The sequence below is a fragment of the Pyrus communis genome, chromosome 1 (genome assembly GCF_041283825.1).
Source record: "Pyrus communis isolate YQ-2024b chromosome 1, ASM4128382v1, whole genome shotgun sequence".
Taxonomy (NCBI): Eukaryota; Viridiplantae; Streptophyta; class Magnoliopsida; order Rosales; family Rosaceae; genus Pyrus; species Pyrus communis.
Window position 1 is genome coordinate 3,795,850 of NC_142565.1, and position 13,052 is coordinate 3,808,901.

The 13,052-nt window shown below is 38.2% G+C and overlaps 1 protein-coding gene across 2 annotated transcripts; it reads right to left on the bottom strand.

Moving 5' to 3' along the window:
* Positions 1-4,352: 4,352 nt before the first annotated feature.
* Positions 4,353-7,845, bottom strand: LOC137720193 (receptor-like protein EIX2). 2 transcript variants are annotated; one of them, XM_088693058.1, is made up of 2 exons: positions 7,755-7,845; positions 4,353-7,631 (listed from the first exon to the last, which is right to left on the bottom strand). In XM_088693058.1, the coding sequence occupies exon 2, from the start codon at positions 7,529-7,531 to the stop codon at positions 4,637-4,639; it is 2,895 nt and encodes a 964-aa protein (XP_088549184.1). In that variant the 5' UTR covers positions 7,532-7,631; positions 7,755-7,845; the 3' UTR covers positions 4,353-4,636. The 2 variants fall into 2 exon arrangements, with proteins under 2 accessions (XP_088549184.1, XP_088549180.1); XM_088693054.1 differs by lacking the exon at positions 7,755-7,845 and having other exon boundaries at positions 4,353-7,669.
* Between the last annotated feature and the right edge of the window lie 5,207 nt (positions 7,846-13,052).

A 13,052-nucleotide genomic window follows, 5' to 3' on the forward strand; every position in this document is an offset into this window, starting at 1 on the left:
TGTGCCCTAAAACCAATCATATGATGATACTTTACGGACATTTCAAACTAATGTAGTTTAAATGTAAAGGGCAAAGATTATTGTTTGAGCCGTCTCATATAAATGTTATATGCTTAAACGATAAGTCCAAGGAATATGTGATTGGAAGAATGCAATCTAAAGAAGTTAGATTCATGAGACCATTCTTTCGTTGACACATCCTAAACGTTCCTGATCATAGGATTGTCAATTGGGCATTGACAGTCCGTTAAGATCAGTACGTGCTATGTCTTCTCTCAGGGAGAGTGACTAGTCTCGAGTCATTGGTGTGTGTGACATCAAGACAAGTACGTAGGTGCTCAATAGAGAATGAGTTCACTGAACACGATCAACGAAGAGTTCTCATATTCATGTCACATGAGAACTCATGGTTGGGATAATGCAAAGTAGTCATTTGACCTGAGGCATCACAGTTGTCTTGTGGTTAGGTCCTTAATCTTTGATTATGTCAAAGTCACTCCATCAGGAAGCTGTCCACGGCATCGTCGGGGTTAAGCCACTTAGCCATGGAGGCAAGTGAATGCGCAACAAGGGATCTCTAACCTTCAAACTGTTTGAGGGAGAATACTCTATGATATGATTTAGAATCTCTGGCCAGAGTATGATTGAGATGTTGGAATGCGTTCCAAATCACATTCAAGGTAATCATATAAGCACAAGACTCACATTGGATAGTAGACATGAATAAACTATCAAACCAAACAATGTGGTCAAGAGTATTGTATTAGAGAAAGATCGTATTGCATTTGTAATCCTAAAACTGAATAGGTTCTCCACCTCTTCTGATTAGCTTGGGTAATCATGACATGCTGCTAGGCGTCAACCATGGTTTGTGGAAGCCCTAAAAGTGTATTATCACTAACGGGAGAATTGAAAGTAAGTTTCAATTCACAATCGATTTGAAAGAGTTTGAATCGCCCACTACCTCGCTAAAAGGAACCTAATGGATCGTACACCGTGTAAGGTAAAGATTGAAGATTCAACGGAGATGAGTAAGAATAATTAAATGGTTTAATTATTTATGGCAAGGATTAATTAATATGTTAATTAATCAAACGAATAAGTTCGTTAAAGACCTCAGGATAGTTTTGGACCTTAAGGCCCAATGGGCTTCGAACGTCAAGTCCATTGACTTAAGTTGTATGACAACTTAATGAATAATGATTCACAAAGGCCCAAATAGCCCAATAAATCCCCTTAAATTCGGCCATTTAGAGGAGGGTAGTGAACTTGGCTTAATTGCAAGTTTGCCACTCCATTGTGAGGTGGTATAAAGACATCTTTATAGCCATTTCATCCTAAGGGTTTTTCTAAGGAGTAAAGATGAAAACAAACTCTCCTTTCTCTCTAAAATGGCCGGCCACTCTTGAGGAAAACATCTAGCAATCTTACTTCCTCAAGGTCACTCATTTCTTCTCCAATCTTACCTTGGTGTGGAGACTTAAAGGTTCTCAATTTTGGGAACTTGGAGAAACCTTTTCATCCATCCAAATCTATGGATCTAAGATGCAAGGAATGAAGGCCCTCACTTTGGGTGATTAGCCTTTGCTTATGCAAAGAGGAATCTACAAAGGTATTGATTTCTCAACTCACTTTGTTTTGAGTTGAGTCTTGGTTCACCTACTTACTAGGCTTTGAAGTTCATGGGTTAAGTTTTGTTTTTGAGTGCATATAAACATGATTCCGCCTTTTAATTGTTAATTGCATGTTGTTGATGTTGCTCAAATGAACTTGTTTTTCACAAATTATCCTTCACTTAGGTGATTCAAAATGCGGGGATGTGGATTGCTGACCTGGAGTACATGTAGGAATAATAGGTTTATCATGCCCTCGCAAGCTAAGCGGGCGTTTACTAACAGGAAGCTTGGAGAGGAGATAACTGAAACAAGCAGAGGACAACCTTTTGTGAGAAGATATGCAATCTCATCAGTAGTTGCAACATAGCCAACTTGAATTTCTTTGCGAACAACCTTTTCTCGCACATAGTGATAGTCAACTTCAACGTGTCTCATCTTTGCCTGATAAACAAGATTAGAAGCTACTGCAAGTGCACTGATATTGTCGCACCATAACTTTGGTGGAGAAAGAGAAAGGTGCAGGTCATGAAAGATATGGCAAAACCAAGATAAAGTGGTTGCCATATAGGTCTGTTGTCTATACTCCGCCTCAGTGCTTAAGCAAGACACCCCTCGCTGTTTCTTAGAGCTCCAAGAGACGAGATTATCTCCAAGGAAAATGCAATAGCCCCTAGTGGAGCACCGATCATCAGGATCTCCAACGTAGTCCACATCGGCAAATGTAGTGAGCGTGAGAAGACTAGGTTTATAGACAATGCCCTGATCATGAATGGCCTTCAAGTATCAGAATATGCGTTTAATAGCAGCCCAATGAGTAGTAGTGGGTGAATGCATATATTGGCAGACCTAATTGACGGTGAAAGTAATATTAGGTCTTGTGAAAAGAAGATATTGGAAAGCACCGGCTATACTTCAAAAATTAGTGTCATCTGACAAAGGTTCTCCGTCATATATACTCAACTTACGGCCAGTTGCAGCGGGAGTGGTGAGAGGCTTTGCATCAGACATTTTGGTCTTCTTTAGAAGGTCCAGGATGTACTTGGATTGAGAAAGATACATGGCAATGGATGCCTGTGTAATTTCCATTCCCAAAAAATAATGCAAATGACCTAGATCCTTCATAGAAAACTTTTGACCAAGCTGTTGAATGAACCGAGATATATGTGATGGATTATTGCCCGTAACAAGGATGTCGTCAACATATGTCAACAAGTAGATAACTGTGGATCCATTAAATAAGGTGAATAACGAAGAATCTGCTACTGAGGCCTGAAACCCAAGTTCTTCAAGATGTTGGGAGAAACATTGAAACCAGGCACGAGGTGCTTGTTTCAAACCATATAATGATTTTTGCAGTCTACAAATATGTGATGGAAACTGAGGATCCACAAAACCTGAAGGTTTGTTGCATATAAACTTCTTCTGCCAAAGAACCATGTAAGAAAGCATTATGAACATCAAGTTGTCAGATAGGCCAATTGTAGTGAAGTGCAATGAAGAGAATGAGTCTAATTGTTGCATGAGTGACAACCGAACTGAACGCCTCGCTGCAATCTATACTTTCTTGCTGGTGAAAGCCATTTGCGACTAATCGAGCCTTATACCGCTGTATGGAACCATCAGAATGTCGTTTGATCCGATATACCCATTTATTTGGAAGAACATTCATGGATGGAAGAAATGGAACCAAGGACCATGTGCCAGTACACAAAAGAGCATTAAACTCTTTTGCCATTGCCTGTCGCCATTCGGGATATTTGTTAGCCTATGTAAAACAAGTAGGCTCAACCACAGCATTAGGGGCAACAAACCAAATGAGATGAAGTTTCGCTAATGCTGGAGACTCATGTAGAGTACACGATTCGGATTTTGTACATGCAATATATGCCCTTATTATTTTCTTTTCGGAGATTTAAACAGACCCCTGTTCTTAACCCTTATGCTTAGGATGTCAAGCAACTACAGATCGATACATGTTGAGTCAAGTCGAGTCGATTTTATTTATTCTAGGAACAAAGTTGCTTCATGTTTCAAGTTTGTAAACTTTGCGTATATTGGCATCAATACGAATGCTTTGTGACAGAGAGTGCCTCTAAATAACATAGGAACATGCTAACTCTATCGTCACCATTTTGCTTGCTCCACAATCATTTCAAAGCTGCATAGCAATTGGGTTTTCTCGTAAAAGAGCGAGAGGTGTCATGTGAATTAGTACGAAGAAGAGAGAGAGAGAGATAAGTACTACAAAGAAGAAGGGGAGACAAAAGAGAGAGAACAAAAGAAAGATCCAGAGGTAAAATTGTAAATGAAAAATAATTAAAAATACAACCTCGAAATAATGTGAATAATGTGAGTTTGCTGATAATTAATTAATGGGGTGTGTTTTCCACACACCCTATTTTACTTCTCACACACCTCTGGATAATTTTTGTTCGTTGATCTTCTTCAATTCATCCGATCTGATGGTCGAAAATTAAAAAGGTGTGTGAGAAGTAAAATGGAATGTGTGAATATCACACCCCTTAATTAATAGGTAACTAATCCCTAAACCATTTTCACACATTTCTCTTGTCATTCAATTTACTTTTGCTGAATTAAGAGTTACTTGTTCAGAAATCAAGTCTTTTAATTTTATATGGGATAATTTTTTCTATTTTTTATTTTTTAAGAAAACCTCGACGGTACGAGCGATATTTTATTGATAACGAAAAAAATAAGTTACACTTAGTCAGGGGAGAACGTAAACCTTACCTCTCATAATGCCAAGAAAAGGAGAAAAACAACATTGAGTAAGAAGGGAGGACATAAACCTTACCCCTCTAGAAACGAAAATGAAAACGAAAACAAAAATGATACAAGGGAGGGGTGACATGAAACCTAACCCCTCTAAAGCCAAACCTGAAAGAAAAATACAATGAACAAGAGGACGAAATTTGACAAAATCATACAACCCAACCATACTGGCATATTCGTCACAGCAAGGAAAATGCCAACAAACTTACGCAAAGTACAAAACAAAGCTAAACATATTCAACAATTACATGATACATTTTAAGCACTATCCTATTCAGCAACTGTGAAAGAAGAATGCTCCATGGCATGTTTACCAGCAAAGAACCAAGCACAATCCAAAATCCCGTGAAGAATCCAACTCCCAAGCCCACGTAGAACCACTCGTCTTTGAGTAAACGATATCCTCCTCCATCTTGCTCAACTGTTGGTGGCGGTATCACCCCATTCGTGCTGCAATTCTTGTTGAGTGGAGCCCCGCATAGTTCGTTGCCGACGAAGCTTGACTGATCGAGGCTCTGCAGTTGAGTGCTTTCCGGAATTCGTCCCGTCAAATTGTTGTAGGCCAAGTTTAAGTGACTCAGAAATGTCAAATGCGTCATGCTTGGAGGAATTTCACCATCAAGTTGGTTCATGGAAAAATCGAGAGATTCTAACTGTGCCATATTACCAATCTTTGAAGGAATTCTTCCGGTGAAGCGATTATTCGATAAATTGAGGGACTGCAATGCGAGGAGGCCGGTAAGTTCTTCAGGGATCTCTCCATACATAAAGTTGCATGAAAGGTCCATGTATTTTACGAATCCCAGAATCTTGATATATTCCATTTCTATCCCTTTCGTTACCAAGATTGCATTCTCAGAAATAAAAACCCCAGGCCCTGTTGACGAAAAAAAAATCCTAGGCCCTGTTGACGAAAAGAATTCTGACACATTAGCCAATGCGCTCAAGGTTTGGAAGCATCTCGGTATCATTCCTGAGAGTCTGTTATGTGCAAGGTCCAATATCTGGAGACTTTTCAAATAACAAACTTCATTAGGAATATCTCCTTCAAACTTATTTGAACGAAGATCAAGAACATTCAACCATGAAAGGCATTTCCCTATCCATATTGGTATGCTTCCGAAAAACCCATTTTCACTGAGGTCAACAACTGACAACCAGGTACAGTTCTGCAGGGAATGTGGCAATTCTCCGTACAGGTGATTATTGCGCAAGTGCAGCGATTCCAGCCCTCGTAAGTATCCCATGGACATTGGGACATTCCCAGTTAGGTTGTTGTTTTCTAAATTTAGGAATCTCAAGGAATGCCAACTCATCCAACAATCGGGTACTTTTCCAGTGAGAAAATTGTTCCCGAGATGAAGAAAATAAAGTTGCTTTGTTTCATCCGGCCTATCACAGAAGAAGTGGAAAACAGATCCAAAAAATGATGAATTGGAAAGATCTAGCCAAGATAATGAGGTGGGAACAATAGGCAATGCACCAGTGAAATGGTTAGAACTAAGATCAACAATTGAATATGGAGCAACAGATATATTTTGAATCTGCCCATACAACTGATTGTGAGAGAGATTCAAATACTCTACTTGGGAAGTTAAGTTCCAAAACCAAGTTGGAATAGTACTTGAAATTCCTGTACCAGACAAGCTTAGTACTTTTAATTGCGTTTGTGTCCGCAACCACATCGGCCATTCAGGCCCCAAATGCCAGGAATCTAGCTGCAAATTTTCAAGTCGAAAAGGAGGAACCCAATCTCGACTAGTTTTCAGAGTAAATGAGTTTCCTTTTGCACTGAAATGCTTCAACTTTGTAAGGTTGCTAAAAGAAACTTCTGACACTGCACCTTCTAACGAATTATAAGATATATCCAATTCCGTTAGCATTTTGAGTTGACCAATAACTTCAGTGAAAGTTCCATTAAACTGATTTCCAGATATGTCCAATTTTTCCAAGCTTGACAGATTTCCTAGTGACATTGAAATGGGACCTGATATATTAGTATTCCTCAACGACAATGACTTTATTCCATCTGGACCACATCTAGACAAACTTTCAAAGTTTTCGGATGGTCTTCGAACCGTGAAATGGTTCTCTGACAGATCAAGAACTTTCAACTTACAAAGATGCCCCAAAGAATTTGGTATTTTCCCTTCCAACCGATTACCATCCAAGTGAAGATTGACAAGGGATGTCATGTTTCCAATGGAACTCGATATTTCACCGCGTAATTCATTGTAAGAAAGAAGTAAGGACTCGAGATTGTTCAAGCTGTACAACCATTCAGGTATGGTAGAATTGAAGTTGTTCACCTCAAGATTAAGGACTTTAAGACCGGTCATATTCTGAATAGAATTGGGAATCGGATCAAGACTAATAGAATTGGATGACAAATCAATTTCCGTCAAAGATGTGATATTCTGTGAAATGCTAGGAATTGGACCTTGGAAACCACCATCACTGAGACGAAGAGAAACTAGATTTTTAAGACTAAAAACCCACCTCGGCATCAAAGAATTAAAAAAGTTTTCAGAAAGATCAAGGACGACCAAGGCAGTAAAATTTGCGGTGGGTAAATGGGGAATTTGAACAAGTTGACAACCAAACATAATTAACTCTGCCAAAGAAGGAAGCATGTTTGTAACTTGCAACCAGTCAGATGCTCTGCTAAGATTTACATAACTCAAGTCCAAGTGTTCCAGCAGAGAAAGACCAGAAATCCACTGAAGGTTATCAACCTCCAGAGCATAACTACTGAGATTGAGATAGCGTAGACTAGAGAGATTTCCCAGTTTATGTGGAATTACTCCATGAAACGATGAGGATGCAAGATTAAGGTGTGTTAAACTTGTCATAGAACCAAAGAAACTGGGAATTTGTGTTGTACTGAAATCATTGTTACTCAAGTCCAAGTAGTTGAGATGCTTTAAACTGAGCAAAGAAGGATTTATCTTACCACCGAAGGAAGACTCCAAATAAGGTTCGGAATTATTAAGGTGCAGCTCGTGGATGTGGCCGGTCATGTGATCACAGACAACTCCTGTCCAACTGCAACAGTCTGAATCTTCTTCTGCAAACCACGATGCAAGCCGATTGGCAGGGTCCTCGAGATCTTGCTTGAACATCAGAAGTGCCTGTCTTTCGCCTTCTTTGCAAAGCGGAGGCCGACCGGGAATTCCATTACATAAACCAATACTGAAAGTAATGGTTGCAATGGCTAGAAACCTGATTAATAGTAAAACAACTCTCATGGTTCTCTCCATAAAGTTCAAGTGTATGAAGCAGGTGATGTGTATGAGCAATGAAGGATCCAGAGTAGTGCTACCTATATATACTAGGGAGCCTCACCTTTTCTAAACCATCCTCTACGGCATGAGACCGCATTTTCAAATCGGTGCACATCAACGAGAGTAGCAGTCGTCGGACGGACTCTTGGAATCTTGGACAAAAGTTTCATAGATGATAAGATGGATTAAAATAAGCGGCTATTTAGGACTAGCTAGTCCACATCTATAGAGACACAAGTTAATTTAAGACCCCACTTGGAATTGGGAATCGTCGCTCCTTCAAATACATTGTATTAATATACATGAAAAATTAATTTTTTTGATGGATGTGATATTTTTACTGGGATATAATACGCCCACCTAAGCTGGCCGTCAAACAGGTAAATGTGCAAGTGAAAGTAAAAAGGGTAAATTACAATTTACTTCTTTAAATTTTGGTACAATTCTAACGAAAATTTTTTCATCCCATGCTCTATCATTTATATAGTGACATGTGATGTACCATCCTATGTTCCGGTCAGATTGAAAAATCTCTCCAATTGTAACCTCGTACAACATTTCTATAACATTTCTATAACATTTCAATTTCATACATTTGGTTATAACTAGCAACAATTGCCCACGCGATGTTGCGGGTTTTAAAAGCATTTAAATGATACTGTTGCTTGTATACACACATAAGATCAGACTTCTAATTACATGCAAAAAAGATTAGACCAACAAAGTTCTTGTGGCTTTGGATCAACAATAGGACCACCATACAAAAGATTATGAAACATTGTTCGATTTACATGCAATTTTTCTATTTACCTTCAGAAAATTAGAATGATAATATTCAAAGATCATATGCCAGCTTGATCCAACTCATAAAACTCATAAAACTCCCACAGATAAGAGCAATGATCCTTCACTATTCAGCTATTCATGGCAATGATCCTTCACTATTCATGGCAAGGCACACCAGATACAACCCATAAAACTCCCACAGATAAGAGCAAAAACGACTCAGTTTGTGTAGCGTAAAACCATAAACAAATTCCATACCATTTCACGGCCAATCCAGATACATCACCAGCAACATCATCAAGTTGCCGTGTAATAATACTTGTCAACTTTATCTCCAGATCAGATTCAACTTTAAAACTATCTTTCTTTAATTTGTTCAGAGGATTAAATTAATGTTTCATAATGTTAGGAAGTTGAGAGGATTAAATTTTATGTGGAAAATTTGGCCAAAAACTCTGATGTATTCCATACGATGGTGAATGCATTAAAAGTCATGCAGAATAATTAAAGCTTTGATTTTTCTTGCTCAAAGATGATAAGAAGGATTGAACTGTACATACGGCCATGTAAGTAGCTAGTCCATCTGTAGGGGCAGAACTTTAAGACCAGTCATATTCACAACCCCACGAGGAACTGGGAACAGTCCTTCATACAAGTCGTAGCTAAGACCGAGTACCAGGAGTATTTCGTTAAAACTCTCTAAATTTTATGTGGAAAATTTGGCCAAAAATTCTGATGTATTCACATGATGGTGAACACATGAAAACTCATGCAGAATAATTAATGCTTTGATTTTTCTTACTCAAAGATGATAAGAAGGGTTGAACTATACATACTGCCATTTAAGAAGCTAGTCCATCTGTAGGCCATCTGTAGAGTCATATTCACAACCCCACCAGGAACTGGGAACAGTCCTTCTTACAAGTCGTGGCTAAGACTAAAGACCCTTCGTAGCTAGCTAGGATGCAACCACAATTAGCCCGTGCATTCTGAGACAACCACAATTAGCCACAGAATGATTGTCAGACCAGCAATAAGGATGCAAGCTATTTCAAGAAATGGACCTTCTCGAGTAAACAGAATGAATGTGAATCAACCTACAATATGCAAGCTATTTCAAGAAATGGAGCTTCAACATACTATATGTAGACAGAACCAGAACCAAGTCCAGACTCACTCGTAATAGGTCTCCTCATCCACAACACTATCCCAGCTTTTCCCTGTCGTGCTTTTTTCATATTTGTGCACCTTACTGCAAAGAGAGAGCAAGTTAACTTGTCAAAGAAAAACCAGAACAATAGATGCCAATGCAGTTCAGCAAGTTTATTTCCTTTCGTACCCATTTCCAAAGTGCTCTTCTCCCCATGTCCTTGACCAACCTAGACATGAGAGAACAAAAACAGAGTTGCATCAGATTAAATTATTGAAAGAAAAAGTTCACTTCTGTTGTAACGAATCGACATTAGAATCAAGCAACCAAGTTATGAAATACGAATTTAAAATGTAACTATTTACCGTGTCTGAAACGAATCTGTGAAATCAAATAGTTAAACCCTAAACCACTGCAAAATAGCATAAGAAAATTGAAATTAACCCTAAAGAAATTGGGAGAGAAGAATATGGAAAGGGAATACCTTTCGGCCCTTTGAGTTATTGGAAAAAAACCCAACAGAGCAAAAGATAAACAAAAATACAGGAGGACAGAAAATAAAATTTCAACTTGTAAGATTCATACGCGAACAGATTGGCGGTCAAAAGCATTTCAAAGCTCAGAGCCATCAAGCTTTTTGATCTGCATGGAAATTATTTATGAAGTTTGAGATTCTTATAGACGCTTCAGACACATCGACATATTGAAAAAGCAATATTCAACGATCTAGTACCCATGCTCCATAGAAGATTACAGAAAATATGAATGTCTGGACTCTGGAGTGAGAAAGTAAAAGGACTTACCGCGTACTTCATATCTTCTAAGTTTGTGTAGTCTACAATCCCTGTTGTTCCTACAAAAAAGGCATTGGACAAAAGCTAAGTCAATCGAAATTCTGATGTCTCATGAGCTAGGTCTTAGGATTAAACTATTGAACTAACACCATATGAAATAGCAGTGTATATCCCAAAAACAGTCTGAAATCAGGTTGATAATTGAAGAGTTCAAAGGGATTTACCTTTGGATTCTTCGGCTTTCAGATGGAGTTTGCTTATGTGTGGGAGAGAGATGTGGAGCGGCTAGGGTTTGAGTATGGAAGAGAAGAAAAATGGAGAGAGCACCTGTTTTGGCTGAAGCAACGGTTCACACAATCTGGACAAAAATGGAAATTTCTTAAAAGGGGAAATTATAAAAAGAAACCTTAGCAACTGAATTCAAAGAAACATTCTGACATTGTAAATAACATTTCACAGAAACAAAAAAAAAAAAAAAAAAAAAACCTAAACTAATTACACTCGGATTACAATGTTATCATTTAACAATAGGAATTCCCATACCTTAGCAGAAGATCCTGCATCTGCAAAGGATCCTTTAAAACCTTTTTTCTTGAACAACCCCGCACTGCAACACTACCAGGCAAGGTAAACCAACAGCACCCTCATGCTGAGCTCTCCTGTGCATATAGACCCCTTGTAAGTAATCTTAATCAGTCAGTTATCATGAATATGCAACTTATATTAATTTTCTACAATATCCAACACACAAAATATAACAGAAGAGGAAACTTTTACTTAAGCAGCACAAAATGATATCCTCTGCATTTCATTCCAAAATCCATCACTCTTATGTCTTTGCCTGCACAGTTTTTGCTCCAACATAGCCTGCCATGATGATAGCACTATCAATAATTAAGACATAAAGAAAAGGCTATCCTAGCTAGGTATTATCGTTGGAGTAAACCAACAGCACCATAAGTAAAGTAGCAGACCAAAGTTTTTTTTAGAGTTGATGTCTTAACATGTTTAAGTAGCAAAAAGATTACAACACATTGGATGTGTTAACAGATCCATAAGCTGATGACTCCCTCTCTGGTTTACCGGATCATTCTTAATGTATTCAACAATGCAGCAGCAATTAAAAGTCCTTGGAAAATGCCAAGCTACTATAAAGACATGACGAAAACTATATCTCACCTTACCCACTTGTTGGCATAGACAGCATATCCGTCCTTGTTGTTCGGGGTGAATCATAATCCTGAACTCCATTATCATCATCGTCGAGAATGTCTTTGGCTTTTCTAGCAAGAACACCCCAAAACCCATGTTTGGATTCATTAACATTCTTCAATGACGTATACTCGAATCAGATACCGGAATCAGATACAACAAAACACACAAGTCACGAATGAAACAGCACAAAACACACAGCCCAAAAATTAAATGAAGAATCCTTTATAACATGCATGTTGATAATACCACGAAAAATTCCACTTCATTATACATGCCTATTGTTTTCTCTGCACAAACCAAAATCACTTCTCAAAGAGATCATACACAGAAGAGAGTGGAAGCTTACCCAAAGCCAATTTCATGTTGTTCGCTCCTTCTTCTTCTTCTTTTGGACCCAACAATCTGTGGGTTTGATTGCAGCATAGTGATTTAGTTTAAAATTTCAACATTGATTATATATATATGTAGATAATCCTAAACACTTCAATTAAATCTCAAATTGCAAATTACACTTCAATCTGACTAAAACTACACAAAGGAAAAAACAAAGACAGAAAAATGTTCAAACCAATCCAGAAGCCAAAATGATCCCCCAACATCAGTAAATTAACAATAAAAATCTAAACCCATATAAATTCACAGGAAAATCAAGCGCGAAAAAAATTTTGGATCAAAAATTGTCAGGTACAAAAGGATAAATTACAAATCCAAAAGAAAAAAAATCACAAACAAACTCAAACTTCAAATCAGTGAAGACCGTACCTTGAAAAGGGGTCGCCGCTCTTGCCAACATCGGTGCTATCGCCGTCTAGACCCTCAAAATGCTTCCGGCCGTACTCGATGACATTGATTGTGGAATTCTCCAGCAATTCTGGCAGAATTGGTTGTGCCTGTTTGCTCGCCGCAAGGTTTTTTGCTGTGAATGAAGGAAAAATTTATAAGGTCAGAGAGAAACATGATAGCCACGGAAAAGAGTGCGAAAGAGTGGTGCAAAAAGACTGGCCGACAGTTTTTCATGACCAGCAAAACATACACCCAAGAGAAGCGAGTATAGTTATTAAGATTTAAACATGAAAGCAGTAATCGCGAGGAAAAATTCATCATCAATATCAACTTAATGCTGAATCATAAAGAATTAAGAATCAAATGAAAGAGCCACAACTAAATCACATTCCAAGAACAGAAGGTTATATGAACGAACACAAACCAATTACAGAACTCACACTAATTGAACACAAATTTCAGCAAATACCCAGAATAAATAGCAATAACTTAACGATAACCCAGACCCAAATCACAAAAAGCGGCAAATATAACCTCAATCCCACTTAAATCCAAACAACCAGATGACCCAATCTCTCAAATATCACCAACTAATGATCAAGGCAGCTACAAAACAGAAAACAAAAATGTG